The sequence below is a fragment of the Meles meles genome, chromosome 12, assembly GCF_922984935.1.
Source record: "Meles meles chromosome 12, mMelMel3.1 paternal haplotype, whole genome shotgun sequence".
NCBI lineage: Eukaryota > Metazoa > Chordata > Mammalia > Carnivora > Mustelidae > Meles > Meles meles.
In genome coordinates this window covers 39,081,644-39,102,221 of record NC_060077.1, presented here as the reverse complement: position 1 = coordinate 39,102,221, position 20,578 = coordinate 39,081,644, and the positions used below count along the sequence as shown (strand labels likewise).

General features: G+C 47.0%; 1 protein-coding gene across 1 annotated transcript in view; it reads right to left on the bottom strand.

Moving 5' to 3' along the window:
* Positions 1 to 20,578, bottom strand: part of LAMA1 (laminin subunit alpha 1) — a 157,883-nt gene that overhangs the window by 56,506 nt on the left and 80,799 nt on the right. The window contains exons 17-28 of the mRNA XM_046025502.1: positions 18,933 to 19,060; positions 17,132 to 17,218; positions 16,227 to 16,438; positions 9,617 to 9,723; positions 8,905 to 9,085; positions 8,147 to 8,283; positions 7,301 to 7,537; positions 5,823 to 5,966; positions 5,107 to 5,286; positions 3,290 to 3,475; positions 2,613 to 2,740; positions 1,637 to 1,757 (exon numbers count right to left, since the gene is read on the bottom strand). Of these exons, the coding sequence (XP_045881458.1) occupies positions 1,637 to 1,757; positions 2,613 to 2,740; positions 3,290 to 3,475; positions 5,107 to 5,286; positions 5,823 to 5,966; positions 7,301 to 7,537; positions 8,147 to 8,283; positions 8,905 to 9,085; positions 9,617 to 9,723; positions 16,227 to 16,438; positions 17,132 to 17,218; positions 18,933 to 19,060 (1,848 nt within the window). The remainder of the gene's footprint in view (positions 1 to 1,636; positions 1,758 to 2,612; positions 2,741 to 3,289; positions 3,476 to 5,106; positions 5,287 to 5,822; positions 5,967 to 7,300; positions 7,538 to 8,146; positions 8,284 to 8,904; positions 9,086 to 9,616; positions 9,724 to 16,226; positions 16,439 to 17,131; positions 17,219 to 18,932; positions 19,061 to 20,578) is intronic.

Genomic DNA, 20,578 nt, shown 5'->3' with positions numbered 1-20,578 from the left:
GGGTGTCCCACAATTTAATTCTGACACTACGTGCCTGGAGATAACATCCAATCTTACAGGTTAAGGGCTCAGTTCTAGAAGATTGGCCCTGTCCCCCAACTACAGACACCAAACACAAGTCCAGATTGTCACTTACGCTTCTGACAACTGGCTACAGATTGGAGGTTCCAATGCCCCCCTCCTCGGGTTTGATTAATTTGCTAGAGTGGAGTGCAGAACTTAGAGAAACATTCTAGGTACAAGGTCACTGGTTTACTATAAAAGGATGTAACTCAGTAATAACCAGATGGAACAGATGCACTGGGAAGGGGCCTTGGAGCTCCCATGACCTCTCCGGGCACATCATGTGTTCACCAACCAGGAAGTTCTCTGAACTCTATCCTTTTGGCTTTTATGGACTCTTCCTTACAGGAGTATAAATGAGGAGATCACTGGCCCCTGGCTATTGATTCAGCCTCCAGCCCCTTCCCCCTCCCCTGAGGTTCGGGGGTAGGACTAAAAGTTCTCCAACTTGATGGTTGGTTCTTTTGGTGACCAGCCGCCATCCTTAGATGACCTAGGAACTTTTCAAAAGTCACCTCATGAACATAACAAGACACCTACATAGATCTCATCGCTTAGGAAATTCTAAGCATTTAAGAACTCTGTGCTAGGAAACAGGGGATGAAAACCAAACAGCTATTTCTTCTTATAAAATCACAGTATCGCAACTTGAATAAACATTTCTCCAGAGAAGATACAATTGGCTGATAAGCACCTGAACAGAAGGTCAACATCAATCATTAGGGAAAGGCAAATCAAAACTACAATGAGCTACTGCCTCACACCTGCTAAGATAACTACTATCAAAAAATAATCAGTTGTCAAGGAGGTAGGAAAAGTGGAACACTCGTGCAAGGCTGGTAGGAATATAAAAAATGGGGCAGTGCGGTAGGAAGCAGTAGGGCAGTTACTCAAAAAGTTAAAAACAAAATTACCACATGACCTAGCAATTCTTTTGAGCATAAGCCTCAAAGAACTGAAATCAGGGTCTCAGAGATACCTGTATAGCCTTTCAGGGCAGCATTACTCATGACGGGCAAAAAGTCAACTCAAGTGTCCACCGATGGATGAATTAACAAACCAAATGTGATATATACATACAATGGGATGTTATTCAGCCTTAAGGAAGCAAATTCTGATACATGCTACAACATGGATGAACCGTGAAGACATTAGGCTAGCCAGGCATCAATGAGAAATACTACGGGAATTCACTTACATAAAGGACCTAGAGTAGTCGAATTCACTAGGAAAGCACAATGGTGATTGCCAGGAGCTATGGGGGCAGGAGACTGTGGAGTTCGAGTTTAATGGGTACAAAGGTCTGTACAACAATGCGAATGTATTTAGCCCTACTGAGCAATGCACTTAAAAATGGTTAGGACAGTAAAGTTTACTTTTATGCAATATTTAGCCATAATTAAGTTTTTTTGAAGAGAACACATATAATTCAAACTCTGATCATCACTTAGGAGTTGCTCTAACATGCCTATTTCAGTTCGAAACAAGAAATGGATTTTATTTAATTTAAATTCAACTAGCTGACATATAGTACATCACCACAGGTAATGGATTTGAAGCACAGTCTCCCTACCTGACACGAGAATCCAGCCGTGCCCGGAGGACAGAGACACTTCTCTAGGAGGGACGCCACCTCCTGTCCCGGGGGCGACTCTGCAGCCTTCCTGCCAACCTCCATGGAAATATTTGAGATTCTGTGAAACCGTCCAGAAGCGTGAGAGGGAGCATTTATATGGAGAAAGACACTTTCTAGGAATCTGGCACATTACATAATGAATTTGCACATATATTAAACCAGAGCTTTCCTGCTAGTTTGGGAGTAGCTCCTACCCCGATTACAAAGGGAACCTGTAAGAGCTCATTAGGCCTGTCATTACACAGTGGTGGGGCCCGCCGACATGCGAGGACTTAAAAATAATATTCCACAAAGCACATCCGGAACAACTGAAGTCCTAGTTTGGCCATAACTTAGTAGCTTCCTTTATGGAATACGTACTAAATGAGCAGGTGACCGCATTCATGACAAAGAAATGCTATTGAAACTTAAGGGCAGAAAATAGAATTTTTGTTTCGTTTAGTTTTATTTATATTTTAATCCTCATCTAAGATATCACCATTATGTGCTTATATTTTATGCCCACATTAATTGGAGGATGGATCATCTAGGTCATTTTCCATATATTTCATATTCATATTTAATAAAGTTTGCTGAGGAACCAAATATATATATTTGTGTATACAGAGACACACACGAGTAAAGGTAGGAAGTAATAAGGGTGACTCTAATCTCTTCTGTTTGATTTCAAATTAAAAAAAGCTTTTTTCGGGCGCCTGGGTGGCTCAGTGGGTTAAGCCGCTGCCTTCAGCTCAGGTCATGATCTCGGGATCCTGGGATCGAGTCCCGCATCGGGCTCTCTGCTCAGCGGGGAGCCTGCTTCCCTCTCACTCTCTCTGACTGCCTCTCTGCCTACTTGTGATCTCTCTCTGTCAAATAAATAAAATCTTTAAAAAAAAAAAAAGCTTTTTTCATTCTAGAAGGTTCTGAGTACCTGCTTTGCTGTAATCCTTGACCGTAAGATGCTTTGATGAGGATGTACTCAATGTTGCTAAGGACAGACATGAAATCGGAGCGCGTGACAGGTTCTTCAGACACGGAGTTAAAATACTTCCAAAAGTTCTGTGGACGAGAAACACCTTCAATTACATTCAGATTACAAATCCTCAGAGGCTTATGAGTTTAGGGATTCTTTTATAAATTTCTCTGGGAGGGAGCCTGGTCCTGTGCATGACAGCAAGCCTAACCAAGGAAGCTCTCCTGTCCCATCCCAGGGGAGCAGCAGTAGGGCCAGCCTCGGGCAGCAGCCGACACAGGTCACCTGCGCAGGGCCAGCTGCGCGGCCCACCGTCCGCGGAGTCTGCGTGAATGCGCGTGCGCACTAGCCAGGTTCATGCAAGCCTAGAGACTTTATACCGTTACCTCCGTACAGACGGAGACTTGTGCACCACGGTAAAGCATTTGGGATGCAATTCACAGCAAGTTAGCATAAGCCTAGCATATGGTTCTTGAGCATACGGAATATGAATTGTTTCTACAAACCCTGCCAAGCCCCCTAGAATTCTGATCCCGGGTGCAGCTCACTCTGCTAATAGCAGCTTTGTCACTCTACCGCACCCAGAGCTAATGTCGCACTGTGAAGGGGTGTGTAAGAAAGGAGGACACCCTCACCTCTTTCATTCCCACTTCCTGCTCTTGTCGAACTCCGTTCTCCGGGGCGGGCAGGTCCACGTAAATAACCTGCTTTCCGGTCCGGCCCCCTTTGATGAGCACTTGGGGCTCCAGGTTGAAGGTGCCGACGCCGTCAGAAGAATAGAAGGCCACGCTGTACTTCAGGCTGCCGCCGTAGGCCAGGAGCTAGGGGGTTGTAAATGGTTGCCTTCTGACATGGCCCTGGCTTAAAACTATTTTACAAGCCTGCTGCCATTTGCAAGAAATCCTGGGTCCCAGAAATACATCACATGGGTGGAATCGGTTGTCTGAAATTTGTATCTTTTTAATTCTACTTAATTATGGATTCTTAAGTTGACTCAACCCACAGCTTTTTTTTTCTTTTTTTAAAGTGATGTTTTAAAAAGTTTTTAAGAAAACTGTTGTTGGGGCGCCTGGGTGGCTCAGTGGGTTGAAGCCTCGGCCTTCCGCTCAGGTTGTGATCTTGGGGTCCTGGGATTGAGCCCCGCATCAGGCTCCCTGATCAGCGGGGAGCCCGCTTCCCTTCCTGTCTCTCTGCCTGCCTCTTTGCCTACCTGTGACCTCAGTCAAATAAATAAAATCTTAAAAAAAAAAAAAAAGAAAAGAAAAGAAAACTTTTGTTGAGGCATGTCTGGCATGTAAAAGGCTGTACATATTTAAAGTGTATAACTCATTGAGTGTGGGGAGGAGGATACACGGGTGAGGTCCCCAACCCCATCAAGGCCACAGCCACCACCTCCCAGAACTTCCTCTCTATGGCCAAAGTAACAGATCAGTGGGGTAATGGTCCTGATTCTTTCCAGGCTCCTTTGAATTTAAAAGGACCTAGAGCTATGGGAATGCTGGACACATATTGGCAAATTTTAAAGATATGGGTGATTTCACACATGAACGCCAGTGTTTATTTAAGCAAAGTGGTGCCTTCAATACCCTGTTAAACCAGATTTTTATTTTCCCCCTAAATGAGTATTGATTTGTTGAGAAGAACCATAGCGCTTGAGCTTATAGTAAAAAAAATGAAAAATAGTTGTTGAAGGACCGCTTGAGGGAGAGAAATAACAGGATTTGATTTTCAAAAGACTTTTAAGATTTTATTTTTAAGTAATCTCTACACACAATGTGGGGCTCGAGCTCACATCTTGGAGGTGCATGCTCTTTTGAGCTAGCCAAGTGCCTTAAAATTTTAATTATTTTTGTAAAGATTTTATTTGACAGAGATGAAGAGCACAAGTAAGCAGAGCGGCAGGCAGAAGGAGAGAGAGAAGCAGGCTCTTTGCTGAGCAGGGAGACTAATGTGGGACTTGATCCCAGGACCCTGGAATCAAGACCTGAGCCGAAGGCAGCTGCTTAACCAACTGAGCCACCCAGGCATCTCTCCCCCCCACCCCTCAAAGACTTTCAAATAAAAATTATTTGAGGGGTGCCTGGGTGGCTCAGTGGATTAAGCCGCTGCCTTCGGCTCAGGTCATGATCTCAGGGTCCTGGGATCGAGCCCCGCATCGGGCTCTCTGCTCCGCGGGGAGCCTGCTTCCTCCTCTCTCTCTGCCTGCCTCTCTGCCTACTTGTGATCTCTCTCTCTGTCAAATAAATAAATAAAATCTTTAAAAAAAAAATTATTTGAGAGCCCTATACATTTGGGGGGAGTTTTGTAAGCATTAAACTTCTCCAGCTCTACTTAGAGGGAATTAACCACTTCAGTTAAGGGTAGGCTAATGCAGTCCATCATGATTTCAAGCCACACCTGTGTCCTCCGGGAACGCGGACTGGCTCTCGGCTGGTGGGGGAGGGGAACTCACCTGGTCTCCCTGGAACCACTCTGGCAGCCGCCAGTAAAACGGCTCTGCATGCACGTGCCGCCTGACGGTGACGGCGTCCAGGAGGACATCGGGGGCCTGGTAATACACCCCCTCAGTTGTGCCCCGGAGATTGCTCTGAGAAACCACGCGCAGGAGGGGCTGCCCTGAGCCCAGCGTCACCTGGTCATGGAAGGGAAGAAAAACAGACCTGAGAGCCCGTGTTTACTCCTCACCTTTGATTCATTAGATTCTACTACGGTTTCACAGATCGGTAGCTTCAGTATTAAAACGGGAGTCCCAGAGACATCGCCTTCCAACTCCAACACCTGGGTTCATAGGAAAACTGCATGCGTTTTACACTACTGCGTTAGGGGGCAAACTTGCTCCACTGGGGCAGGATTCGGTTACATGAAGGAAACTGGGGTGTGTTGCAGTTTTAGCTTCTCTCCAACGAAAGCTTTTGGTAGATTAGCTCAGGAGCAACCCTGAGCACCTTCAGCTCCAGCTTCACTGATTTCCTTGGATGGCAGAGACGGAGATTGGATTCGTAATGAACCCCATTAGCTTCCTGGAATTTCTGATGATCTAAGAGCAAAATTTAAAGTAAGTCCTTGACTCTGTCCCCTACTGTCACCTGACTTCCATGGAGGGGGCGCGGGGAGGGAGGGAGGGTTTAAAACAGCACGTTAGCATGTTTTCCTGCATGTGTAACTTACCGGTGTCCTCACATAACCCTCTAGCTCAGAGCAGACTTGGGACAGCCCGAAGCAGAAGCAGGGGGTACATCCCAGAGGGTCGTCGGCACGGAGGGCGTAGGTCCCAGCTTGACACTCGCTGCAATGAAGACCCAACACGTTTTCCTAAAGAAGAGAAAGCAAGACTCATTTATTTTAACCTGTAAAAAATGAGAGAGAGAGAGATGTGACTTCTGAACAGAAATGAAATGGGGACCCGCAAGCGTCCCCAAAGCAGCTGTTTCCCTAGGCAAGCGCCCTAACCTCAAGGAACATCCACTCCCTCAGGCACCATGGGTGACTCATCAGCATCCTCGTGGAAGCTTTGGGAATATATAGGGTCCCTGATGAGCCTCTCCTGGAGCAAGCCTGAGACGCCGCCCTGAGGCCCCAGGTGACTCCGATAAAGGGTCAGGAGGAGGTGATCACTGAGGCAGGCCCCTCCCACCCTGATCTCTGTAATGAAAGCTGCTGTCGCCCACGTGGTAAGTCAAAAACAGGTTCACTGATGTCGCCATTCCCCCCAGGCCAGGGTATCTGCATGAGTTTCCCTTCCTCCTCCCTAGTCACTAAGCTGCCCGCTACTCTCTCTCTCCTATATCACCAGCACCTGGAAAAGCCCCGGCGGAGGGAACCAGTTACCTCCTAATAACTAAGCACAATGGGGAAACCAGTGGAAATACACGGAATTAAACAGGAAGTTGAACTCTTACCTGCCGGGAAAATACAAAACACAAATTTCTTCATCCTGGCCAGTACATATGAAACAATAATTACTTACCAGTTAGAAAATCACAAATCTTCTTTTATTTTTAAATTTTAAAAATTTGGGGAGGAGGCAGAGGGAGAGAGAGAATCCCAGTCAGGCTCCACGCCCAGAGTGGAGCCCAGCCTGAGGCTCGGTGACACCACCCTGAGATCACGACCTGAGCTGAAATCAAGAGTCGGACACTTAACCCAGGTGCCCTGAATCACAAATCTTCTTGAAGCCCCGTGCTATCTATTTTACTTGTATACCCAAGATAGACAGGCTGCTCAGCTGCCTGGAACACCTGCCAGAAAACTCAGAGAGTTTTTCCATTCAGGTCTATCCTTCGACACTCATAACGACCAGTAAAAATTCCATTTGAAGAGTCATCCATTGTTCTAGAAGAGCATACACAGAATTTAAGGTCAAGCCCAGAAGGTAGTGAGGACTCACTATGAAAGGTGTCTGAAACCTAGCTGCTGATGTAAATGATTACAGATTTCATTTGTTTGACAGAGAGGCATGCAGAAGCAGGGGAGAAGCAGACTCCCCGCTGAGCAGGGAGCCCAAAGCGGGGCTCCATCCCAGGACCCCAGGATCATGACTTGAGCCAAAGGCAGACGCTTAACTGACTGAGCCACCCAGGTGCCCCTGATTTAAATAGTTCAAAGCCCCAAAGTCGTAGAGATGAGTGAGAGAGGGGGGCCGTTACCTTGCAGGAACAGCTACCGGTTTCTGCTGCACAGTTACACAGACCCCGTTCCTCATCACAGGTGTCCGCCAATGTCCCTCGCGGGTCACAGTCACAGGCCACACAGTCTGGAAAGTCTCTGTACCCCAGGGAGCACTGATGACAGCTGGGTCCGCCGAAGGCTGGCTTACACCGGCAGTGGCCAGTGAGCACATCGCAGCCGGGACTGGAGGCCCCAACCCCACTACAGTTGCAGGCCTGGGAAAATAAACTCGCTTAATAAAAAGGTACATTTTACATTTGCATCATGTACACAAGTTACAGAACACTCACTATGGGGACTTTATACGAACGCGGGGATCTCTTTCACGACTCACTTTGCCGTGAGCCGAGAGGAGGCAGCAGCTGCCAGCCTGGACCGTTGTGCCTCGCTAGGGCGCACGTGCATGGGGCTCACCCTGTGACCTTACACCCAACCCACGTCAAAGTCAAGTCTGTTTCAAAAGGCAAACTATACCCAAGTTCAACTGAGGAAAGTACCCTGAAAACAGAACTGTGGCAGATGGGCTGCAAGCCCCCAGTAAAATGACTTCTGCCCTTCTCCTGGAAGATCGTGTCCACGGCAGCATCTGTGTCAAGGGCACTAAAATAAAGTTTCCAAACCATCAATTCCACAGTGGGGTTCTTGGAGAAAACAGAATAATGTGCTTTAAGGCGGATGCTTCTTGCACCTGGATGCCTGGACCCGTACTAAGTTTTAAATAGAAACCACGGAGCCTTTCAGCAGGTCAAGGTCAAGGGCACACATGAAAGAGAAGGAGTGAAACTTGCCCCGGCAAAGTACTTCCCAGCCACAGAGGTGCATACCTGGCATCCGAGCTCTAGGTCGTGGCCCCAGTATCCGTCCTCACATTCATCACAGGTGGTGCCCCGAGTATGAGGAGGGCAGATACACTCCCCCGATTCCGGGTGACAAGTGTGCTGTGTGTGAGCACAGTCACAGGCTACAACAGAGACACACGCATTAGGACCCTCGTGCAATCCAAGGGGTTAGAGCAGACGCCACAGTTTTCCTCCCTTGGATTCGCTATCTAACCGTTCTTCTAGTTTCTAATAGAGACCTCGTGATTCCCAAGACCCATCCCTGTCTCTCGGGAGGGGGCTCTTCCTCCTTGTGGAGAGATGTGGTTGCAAAAGGGGTAATCGGGACAGAGAAACAGAAGCAGGTGTGAAAAAAGGCACTACGGAGCATTGATTGCATGCCAAATGCCGTAGTAAGGACTTCTTTACGTCCCACAAGAAAAGTAACTTCTGGGTGGAAATTATAACTAGCTTCTCTCTTCTACAGATGAGGTAACCAGAGCTAACTGAGGTAATTAATCTAAGTCCCCACAATTAGTAAAGCCTGACCAGAGATGACAGATGAATTAAGCATGGGATCAGGAAACAGAAAAAAAAAACCATAGGAAAAAACAAAACAAAACAAAACAAAAAACCATAGGAAATCCTCCATGTGAAAAAGCGAAAAAGTAAAGGAGCTTAAAAGAACTGGAAGTCAAAGGAGAGCTCAAAGAAAAGTCTAGGAAATCACGATCAAGCCTCAGATAATGCATTCCAGAGCTCACGTGTACAGCCGCCATCCTGGTAGGCGTAGAATCCGTGTGCACACCTGTCGCACTTCTCCCCCGCCACGCCTGGGACACAGCGACACCGGCCATCCTCGGAGCAGTCGTCTGACACAGAGCCTGACACGTTGCAGTCACAAGGCAGGCACCCGAGCCCCGAGTCCAACCCGTAATAGCCAGGCTGTTGCAGAGTGGGGGCAGGAGCGTGGAAGCCAAAGTACACTTTAGTTAGCCATAAATCCTTACGAGCATGTTTCCCAAATCAAACGTCGATGTTTCATAGAATCCGAGAGTGGTCATGACATCACTCCAGTCCTTTGTAAACTGAATACAGACTCTGTAAGTCAGGACACCCGGCGTTCACCAGCCGTGGTTGGGGCAGAAGCTCTTTCTGACAGTCCTGAAGGGCATTCCACTTGAACCAAGGTCAAGGTATCAATTATAGAAATCACCAACAGGGGGCTCCTGGGTGGCTCAGAGGATTAAGCCTCTGCCCTTGGCTCAGGTCATGATCTCGGGGTCCTTGGATGGAGTCTTGCATTGGGCTCTCTGCTCAGCAGGGAGTGTGCTTCCCCGCCCCCCCACTCCCTACCTCCCTGTGATCTCTCTCTCTGTCAAATAAATAAATAAAGTCTTTAAAGAAAGAAAGAAAGAAAGAAAGAAATCACCAACAAACAATGTGAATGTCTGCAATGGCCAGTAGGCGTCTTACCAGGCACTGGTCACACTGCCGTCCAGTCACGTGTGGTTTGCAGTCACAGAGTCCAGTCTCCAGATGGCAGACATCAGAAAGGGAGCCTTTCCCATGGCATTCACAGGCTAACACACACAAAAGAGACATATTTGTGCCCATTTCTGGGTGCGGTTGTAGTTAAGATCCCTTAATCCCCGAAGGAAAAACGTTAAACATTCATGTTTCAAATCCTAAAACTAAAAGAAAAAATTACTCTGCAAGAACTTTTAATTTAGTGTTTTTCCAAGCCAACCCAGGGCTGGTGGAAGGAGCCCTCGCACAGGAAAACCACTGACACTCTTAAGACAACAATTAGCAAACGATCTGAACCAATTGCATGAATTCCTTGAAATCATAAAATTGAGCTACCAAGGTTTATCAACGAATCTTCATAAAAAAACATACAATGTAGATTTCAAAATCAATTTAGACATCTGGTCTTATTCTGATCATGTATGTATTTAATATTTTAAAACTCAATTACAACAATCTAAACAGCTAATATTACATTTCATAGTTTAATGTAAAACATTTCCCTGCTCTAAGTCGCGAGTCACCTGTAGCCCCAATATACTCCCCTTCAGGCCACACATTTCAGTTTTACCTACGGTTATAAGGCGATGTTCAAAACTACGAAGCCCCCCACCTTTGCAAAGTGGTACAACTTAATGGCTCCTGAAGTGTTTAATTGATATTTATAGCACAGCTGTCAATATGTACTTCATTGAAAATATCTATTAAGCTCTTGACCAAATACCCCAGAAATGTGCATGGTCTTTGAGCACTTGGACTCCGGAAATGTACACTCTCTCATATTTTATAATGATAAAAGAAAAGGAAAACTCCACAAATTCTCTCAAGCTGAGCATACTTTGTCCCGCAGTGATCAGCGGGGAGTCATGGTAGATGCTGGAAGGCTGAGTTTCAGAAGAAAGGCAGTGGAATTCTGCCTCCGTAAGGGACTGAGTCCAAGACACCTGCAGAGGTGTTCCCCGGTGTAGGTGGACCATCTAGGATTCCCCCCCAGGCTGGGCAAGTGGCAAGGGCCACTCACCGCTGCCCATTCCTCTAGCTTACCCTTGACCACTCAACTCACTTTTGCATTAAACACGGCTCCTGGGGGGGCCTTGCTGACCCTGGACAGACTGCCCTAGCCCAGGCCAGTCAATTTCTAGAGCAAGTAAACAGCTTGCCTGCCAGACACTTTCATAGGCAAACAACCCCATCCAGAGGCCACACCCACAAACACCTTCGTAGGAGCCCTCTCCTTCATTTAGGGTTCACGCCCTCTATCCCTCTGATCTCTCACCCCAAGCCATGCATCAGACAATTAGGGACAGCTTCTCTGCCCCAGAGCCTGCTGAAATTATTCAAAGTAGCCAATCCTACACGTGCTTACCCTGCCTTGCCCTTTCCTTCCTGAGGAAACCACAACAAAGGCTCTAGCCCACATTTCCCCTCCTGACCAATCTGGGTGCTTCCGGAATACCACCCCCCCCCCCCCGCCCCAGCCCCCAGGGCCTTGGTGTGTCCCCTCCTCTTGGCCTCTGCTGGCCTTGCCATACCTAAATAATAAAATCTGTATTTTCAAACACTCCTCAGCATCCAACTATTCTCAGCTGTCTCCCGCAGAAAACGGTAGACACACATTTACTCTCGTGCATACATGCACACACACACACACACACACACACACAGATGTCTGTCTGAGGTCCCGTCTCCATCGCCCTCTCTCCCCTTCAGCACTTTCCCCTTCAACCTTCCCCTCCTGCCTCTTGGTTGCTAAGACTGCTCCTTGTGAGAGGTCTCCCCGGACTTCCCAAGAGCAAATTCAAACAGCACATTCTGAGTCTTCAACTTGCTGTGTCTTCCTGAGAGATGGGATCCTTCCTTTTCGAACCTGGCTCTCCCTGAGGTGAGGTACGACCTCTGGTTTCCTCACTCCTTCTTGTGTCTCACCCTCCCTCTTCCCCTGCCTCTGGGGAAAAGTCAATGTTCACCCTGTGATCACCACAAAATACTGAGGATAACGAATTGTATTTCCTGCACTGGCCCTTTGTGCCTGGGTCACGTTCTAGTATATTCCACTGAAACTTCATTATAAACTGAGGAGGAAAGCACTGCAACTTTCTTTCTCTTTCAGTGTGAAACCTAAAACTTAGAGACATGATGTCTCACAGCTATTTGTAGTTGTCTTTTTATGACAACAATTCTAACAGTGAATAGTAGTTATTACTAAAAAATTGTTTGCTCTGGGGGCACCCAGGTGGCTCAGTCAGTTAAGTATCTGCCTTCAGCACAGATCATGATCCCAGGGTCCTGGGATCAAGCCCCACATGGCAGGGGCAGGGGGTGGTCTCTGTTCGGTGGAGTCTGTTTCTCTCCCACTCTGCCCCTCTCCCCACCAGCTCATGCTCTCTAATAAAAAAAAATCTTAAGGTGTGTTTTGTTTTTTTTTTTGCTGTAAATAATATTAATTTAAAATAGTTGCCAGAAACTGACTGCTAGGAGCTTCACATGTGTCTTAATTCTCCTAAGAATGCCACAATATAAAAATTATAACTGCTTAACTTGATTCATACAAGGTTCCTTGATAAGTAGAGCTGTTCCTACAGGCTCTCCCTTCCTCGGTTGCTCCCTTGCTGCCCTGGAAAACCCGTTCCACATGCACAAATCCCACTACCACACCAAAGCTGACAACTCCCCAGGCTCTATTTCTTCCCTGATTCCTGTACTCCTGAATATCCAAACGCCTCCCCCCAAACCCCTGGGAATTCCCATGTCAGCAATATTGAACACTGGCACTTTCACTGGGGTTAACCTAGTAAAATACGGGAGTAGATTCGCATGCGGGGCCTCTGGGAAGTCCATAAGGAGGATCCCATGATAGGCCTGGGAGGATTTCTAGTGAAATACTCAGAAATACCAAGAATTCATCTCATCAAAGCTGGGGGGACAGGAAAGGGGAAATGAGAAAAGAATAAAAGTTGTAAATGCGTGGAGACAAGAAAGAATCTGGACAGTGTCAGTCTGTAACCACGCCAGCTGCTTGGGCCACCAACCTGGATTCAGACCCCAGTCCTGCCTGTCCTGACCCCACCCCCTCCCACCCTCCAGTCAACACAGAGATTTCCTAGTTTCTTTCTTTCTTTTTGTTTCAAATAGATTTATTTATTAGATAGAGAGAGGTGGGGAGAAGCAGAGGGAGAGGGAGAGAGAGAATCCCAAGCAGACACACCACCGAGCACAGAGCCTGACATGGGGCTCAATGCTGGGCTCCACACGGGGCTTGATCCCACAATCCCAAGATCGTGACCTGACCTAAAATCAAGAGCCCAGTGCTCAATTGAGTGAGACACCCAGGAGCCTAGAGAGTTTCTAGTTTCTTTTTTCTTTTTAAAAAAAATTTTTTAAGGTTTCATTTATTTATTTGACAGAGAGGAATCACAAGGAGGCAGAGAGAGGGGAAAGCAGGCTCCCTGCTAAGCAGAGAGCCCGATTCAGGACCCTGAAATCATGACCTGAGCCGAAGGCAGAGGCTTAACCCACTGAGCCACCCAGGTGCCCGAGCTTCTAGTTTCTATCTTCCCTTTTACCCCCATGACAAAGGCTCTACTGGAAGCCCTCATTAACTTTCCCGCAAGTTTTTTTTTTTTTTTTCTGGCCTTGTCTCTCCCCTTGTCTGCTCTGTCCTCTGCAGAGGACAGAGGGGTTCCAGGGCGACTGCTCAACACAGATCTGGCCAGATTCCACACCTGTTCCAGCGACCTGGAATCCGGGACAGACAGCACAGCCTCCGCAGGCCAGTGCTGCCATACCCATCAGCCATGGCTCCTGCCTTGGCCTGACCCTGCCTTTCACGTTCTAGCACCTTCTTTCCAGACTCTGACCCTCAGGCCTGGATAACATTTTCCCGCCACTTGTCAGCCCACCGGAGGATCTCGGATCCATCCTGCAAGACTCAAATCAAGCGATACTAACTCCAGAAGCAGCCCTGCAATATCCTGGGCCCTTACGGAGCTTTGTGCAAACGCCAGGGACGGTCACTGATCACCATGCAGAGCTGCCTGTCCTATTGGTCTGACAAGGTGTGCACGGGTCTCCCAAGCCCTGTGGATGAGGCTGATGCAACAAACACGATCTTTGATGTCACTGAGACTAAGACCTGGGTCAACAATTCAGACCCACCTCTGTTCATCACCAAGATCTACTTTCTTTTTTTTTTTTTTCCCATTTTATTTATTTTTTCAGCGTAACAGTATTCATTCTTTTTGCACAACACCCAGTGCTCCATGCAAAACGTGCCCTCCCCATTACCCACCACCTGTTCCCCCAACCTCCCACCCCTGACCCTTCAAAACCCTCAGGTTGCCCCAACCTCCCACCCCTGACCCTTCAAAACCCTCAGGTTGTTTTTCAGAGTCCATAGTCTCTTATGGTTCGCCTCCCCTCCCCAATGTCCATAGCCCGCTCCCCCTCTCCCAATCCCACCTCCCCCCAGCAACCCCCAGTTTGTTTTGTGAGATTAAGAGTCATTTATGGTTTGTCTCCCTCCCAATCCCATCTTGTTTCATTTATTCTTCTCCTATCCCCCTAATCCCCCATGTTGCTTCTCCATGTCCTCATATCAGGGAGACAAGATCTACTTTCTACACAAAATACCGAAGCAGTTTTGTCAACGTAGATGCAAATATAAAGGAGAATGATTTTTTGGTCCTGATGAAAACTTTTAAATACATTTTGACAACTTGGATAAGTAAATTCCCTTTTGCAACTATGAATTTTATGTAATCGAAATAAAGATCAATAGTTTCTTATGACAGTTTAGCACCCTAATTGAAATAGGCTATAAAACATGTACTGAATTTTGAAGACTCAACATTAAAAAGGAAAGCACATATCTCATAATATTTGAAAAATTTGATTACGTGACAAAATGACATTACTTCTATAACCGGGTAAAATAAGATGTATTACTACAGTACGTTTCATCTGTATTTTTTTTTTTTTTAAGATTTTATTTATTTATTTGACAGACAGAGATCACAAGCAGGCAGAGAGAGCAGAGAGACAGAGAGGAGGAAGTAGGCTTCCTGTCAAGCAGAGCGCCTGATGCGGGACTCGATCCCAAGACCCTGAGATCATGAACTGAGCTGAAGGCAGAGGCTTAATCCACTGAGCCACCCAGGCGTCCCTGTATCCTTTTATTAACGTGGTGACTAGAAATTTTAAAATTACATGTGTCGTTTACATTTCTACAGGACAGCATTATATAGAAAAATAATTAAAAAGCAAATAACTGTCATTTATTTCATTTCCAGAACTTTAAATTTTTATCCCAATTAATCCTCACAATATATTTAATATATATGTTAAATATATATAAATGTGTGTCTATGTTTTTATATATATGTATATACAAAACTATGTCCATTTTATGTATGAGGAAATAGTGGCTCAGAGAGGTTCATACATTGGCCTAATGTCACACAGCTGATAACACAGACCAACGCTCAGCTCTAACCCACATGAGTCAGACTCCAAAGCGTGAGATCCACATGTATGTTTTGCCTCCCCAACAGACCTGGGCCAAAATTTCTCCAGCTCCTCTGATGATACTTACTTAGGACAGTGCTTGGGAACTAACAAATGCTTAATAAATGACCAATGAACAGAGTAATGAATCATCAAGTTTTGCAGTAAAGATGAAAAGGAACCACATGAGTATAGTGAAAGCATTCTGTAAACTTTGAAGCTTTACACAAACACCAGTTATCATAATTATCCTCCTGTGATAACCAATCAAAGTGGCTGTGCCACCAAGATCCAGTTGACTGGCCCACAGCGACAAAGTCTTTTCCCTCCTTGGAGGCATGCTTGGGAAAATACCTTTTCTGTATCGCTAGTGCCCTCTTGTGTCGACCTCTTGTAATAGCGTGTCAGGACTTTGTATTTACAGGAAATTATTAAAATAATGTAAAATTGCCATTTTTACTCTTTCACACCTTCAAGAACTGTACATAAAAATCCGAGGGCTATATCAGCCCTAAGGCTACGAGTTAGTCATATCGGGTACAGGAAAGCCTGCTGTCTTCAGTGAGTGGTTCTAAGTGATCCCTAATGTCAGGGAGGAAGAAAGCAGAGTCCTGTGGGGCAACGTGAGAGTCAGTAGTTCCGGAACAGATCTGTGAGACTCCAAGGATAGAGCCTTCCCATTTCACACTCAGTATCTTGAAATCCCACCTGACTCATGAGACCTCTGAGCCTGTCCCTCATAAACACTGCAGGCTTCAAGCCCAGTCTGCCTTCCCCGGTCCCGGGGAGCATGTCAGCACCCCATCAAGCACCACTTCCCCCCTCAGTGGAAGGACACCTATATTTTCCAGGCCCCCCGACATGCTCTGTAGGAAACGGATCAAGCTAAGGCAGGGCACACCGGGAAGGGGAAGAGTGAGGTCTTGGGTCTACACTGGTATTAACACAAGCACCAATCAGGATAAGGTTACCCCATACGCTGAGCCCTTTCTGGCACATGTAAGTAGATGGACACCATTAGTAAGGGCTCTGGCTTCACAGCCCCCACACTCACCGTGGCAATTTTTGGCAGTCACAGCGTCCCCGTAGAAGCCGTCAGCGCACCTCTCGCAGTGGGCGCCATCCGTGTTCCCAATGCATTTCAGGCACTCTCCGGTGACGGAGTCACAGTGACCCTCCTCAAAGGGGTCCACGTTGCCGCTGCAGTTGCAGGGGACACAGGATTCCCCAGGGACTGTCGGGTTTCCATAGTAACCATCTGCACATCTGCATAAAAGATTGAAAGAGGGATCCAAATGCATGCACTTCCTCTAGACATTACCCCCGCCATCCAGGGAAGCTCTGAATGGTTAGTAAATCAGACTGACTCTTTTTCCATAAGACTGATTGGGAAGCCATGCAACACCAAGTCTGGACATCCAGATTGCCTTCACTCATTGTGAAGACAGAGAGTGTACCCCGAATGAGCCATAAATCCCAGTGGATGTGCCCTCAGCTCCGGGCCAACTGGACCAGCACACCGCGGGTGTGACTTGGCTCTCCCAGGGACCGCAGCCAGAGCTGGGCACTGAGGCTGACACATGGGAAAAGACAGTGCTGGCTTTCAGGCGCCAGAAGACAGCTATTAAATCAAACCACCCCTACTATGGAATGGGGTATTTCAGTGTGTGAATGGTAAACCCTGGCCCCTCGCTGTTTTCTATTGTCATTGATGAGAACTCCTGTGAGTTCAAGGCGCCCAAATGCTGTTCTTGAAAAATCCCCCGGGGAGTTTTCACAAGTGCTTTTTTAATCCACATACCGGCTTCTCTATAATTATGCAAAATAATCAGTACACACCAAAACTCTAAAATCATACTTATCTATACGTTTGAAAATAAACATGTATCACTGATACTTAATTAAACAAAGAAGTTTGATGTGACTTTGGAAATCAGCTGAGTGCTGCCAACAGAGTACCTCTCGCACCAAGCTCCCGAGTATCCCGGGGCACACTGGTCACAGACCACTTCGTCCCCCTTCTCAAGGTGGCAGGTGGGGCTGAAACTGTCAAAACACGACAAATGAACACAATTTTCCAATGGGTGGCACAGAATTTCTAAACATTTAAAACTCCTTATGAACGTTCAATGGAACTTCACTCCGGAACCCCGGCCCCCAACCATGCAGCCCCCCTCATGAGCCTCTCTCCTGGGCACTGGACACTCCCCTGTCCGTACTCTTTTTTTTTTTTTTAAGACATTTTTTACTTATTTGACAGAGAGAGAGAGGGGGGGGGGGTCACTAGTAGGCAGAGAGGCAGGCGGGGGTTGAGGGGGGAAGCAGGCTCCCTGCTGAGCAGCAAGCCCGATGTGGGGCTCGATCCCAGGACCCTGGGATCATGACCTGAGCCGAAGACAGAAGCTTTAACCCACTGAGCCACCCAGGTGCCCTCCCCCTGTCCATTCTCTTGCTTGTCTCTCAGCCCAGAGGGTGTTTCTTCCTCTCTCTGCCTGCGTTCACCTTATCCCTTGTGCCCAACTCAGCTGCCCTCTCCTCCAGGAGCCCTTCTCTGACACTCTTCCTGGCTGAGCCAAGCTCCTGTCTGTGGGTTCCCTGGCACTGGTCAGCCTGCCTCAGAGCCCTGCCCACATGGGCCAGGAGTGAGCTCAAGCTTACAAGTGACAGCCCAGGCACATTCTCTAAAGGATCCCCGCTGCTCACTGAGGTCCCCTCAACCTTTACTCCTGGGGTCTGGGGGGGCCTCTGAAGGGAGGTATGGGAGGCCACTATGATTTCATCAGAGTAGCCCTGATTGTATCTGTTTTACACGTGGAGTTTCAAATAAAAATCCCCATGGGGGAGTTCTCTGGGCTGGGGGGAGGAAGAGTCCTAAAGGGTAAGCCAGTGAGGAATAAATAAGCTTTCAGATCCAGGCCTGTGGACACACGGGGCCCAGGATGGCGAACGAGGCCTTGTGCATCACTGACCCTTCCCACCCCCTCCTGTCCTGTGCTCCAGGACCACCTGCGATTTCACAAATGGGATCTGCTCTTTGATGCGGCCGTGACTTGGCACAATCCGTTCCTCCTGCCTGTGACCTTTATCCTTCAAGCCTCAGATCAGGCTTCCTCAGAGTCACTCTGGACAGATTCCTACTCCCCTGAGAATGGACGGTAGTCATGACCACACGGTGGTCCCATGGGACCGGCTGCCATGGATGAACCCTCCAATACTTGAGTACCTTCCGTGATACTCAGTGTACGGTAGGCACTCAATAAATATTGGTTGAGGGGGCGCCTGGGTGGCGCAGTCATTAAGCATCTGCCTTCGGCTCACGGCATGATCTCAGGGTCCTGAGTTCGAGCCCCACATTGGGCTCTCTGCTCAGCTGGAAGCCTACTTCTCCCTCTCCCACTCCCCCTGCTTGTGCTCCCTCTCTCCGTTGTGTTGTTCTCTGTCAAATAAATAAATAAAATCTTTGAGAAAACCTCCTAGCCTACGGGCACTGAAAGAGTTAACAAGCCACACTAGACCAAGAGGAAACGAAGTATGCATATTTTTTTGCCATCTCATGATCTTTCTTATATAATTTAGTATACCAAACTTGTTCTTTTTAGAAAGAGAGAATTCACCCCTCCATCTTTAATCTTAATTAAGTACCACCAGGGAGGCACACTTTTCTCACACATAAAACCCTGCTCTGAACGTATCCGTGCACGTACGAATGGAGTCTCTGGCCACACTGGGCCTGCTTCCCTGGTGGGGGTGCCATGCTTACTTGTTGGAGGCTGTGGTGAGGGGGCAGGCACACCGCTGGCAGTCCCCAGGAGTCCCTCGGGAAGGCAGCCCGTAGAAACCGGGCGCACACTGCTCACAGTGGTCCCCGGTGGTGTTATGCTCACATGCCTAAAACACATGCATGAAAAGAAGACTCAGTTCAGGCTTCCTTAAACAATTCTCTGATTCATCAAAAAATAACTTAAAGTCAGGGTGCGAAAAAAATGCTCAAACAAATCACCAAACTCTGTTACATGATGAGGGCTGCCTGTTTCTAGATTAATACAAAATTTTAATTTGTATAATCCATATGCATGGGAAGCTTTTCCTTCTGCTCATGTCAGAGTAACTGCTACCAGACTTGCCCTTCTGTAGGAAAGAACTAGAAAACTGGAAAAAAAAACATATCGAACCACTTCTTTTAGACACTAGGCAACAGAGGTGAGAGAAAGGAGGTGATGGGATGAAACCCCAGGATCTCGTGTCTTTTTCCTGGAGACTCTTGATAAGCAGGCAGGGGAGGGGGGAGACCCAAGCAGAGTGTGGCATCTTGTTGAGTTGAGGAGACAGAGGTCTGAGTTTGGGGAGACTGGAACTGCGGGAATTTGGGCCAAGAATCAGAATTAGACCTCCAGAAATCTGCACAGGAGACCCCTTCAAATAGCTACTGAGTATAAGCTTCTTGTGTGTAGCGTGATTTCCATGCAGCCAGCTGAAAAATTAAGAACTCACGCAGAGCCCAGGGACACTAGAATTGTAACCAGCCAATGCGGGGCTTCTCTGTTAAATGCCCAGTACACCCAGTAGAGACCCCAGAAGAAAAACTCGTTTGTGGTAGGGCTACACCTTCCCTAGAGTAGAGGTTCTATTAGACCCACCCTAACAAACTTAAAAACAAACCTTGAAACAATCCAGCTGACCTGTGATAATTTAACTACTTGCCAAAACAAACTCTGATGTTCTTTCAAGGAAAGTAACAAAATCCAGAAACTTAACAATGAACAATATTCATCATGCAATCAGAAACTACTGAGTATGCTTCTGCTAGTTACATCTGGGAGAATCTGGAATCCATGAGTCTGGACAGATAACAAATAAACATAGGTAAGCAAATAAACATAAAAAAGGAGGATTCTTGCTTATAGTAGAATGCTGTGTGCCAACTGAGAAGCACGGAGAATATCATGCAAGTGTTCATGGGACAAGAATCATCAGAGACTGCTAAACCTAAGGGAGAATTTGATGACAAATATGATACTTGTCCGGTCTTAGAGTGTCTCCCTCACACTGCTTATTAATTGCAAAAGAAAAGAACAGTAAATGTATCGTAATTGACCAATAGCTGGTGTGTGTAATCAGAATTCTCACCACCAGTTAGGGGCAGTGGACACCATGGGCTTCCACCTGTGGTTCTCTGAGAAGGCCACAGCATCGTTAACGAGGTGTTCTGCTCTGAAAAGTATAACATGAATCAATTCATGGAAAAAACAAGAGAAGAACCCCCAATAAGGGGCATTTTATTCTTTGAAAAATGACTGTGTTCTTCAAGGTGCCATTATCATAAAAGACAAACACTGTGAAGTACTTCAGATTAAAGCAGACTAGAGAGCTATGACAATAAAATGCAATACCTGAACTATGGGGGGC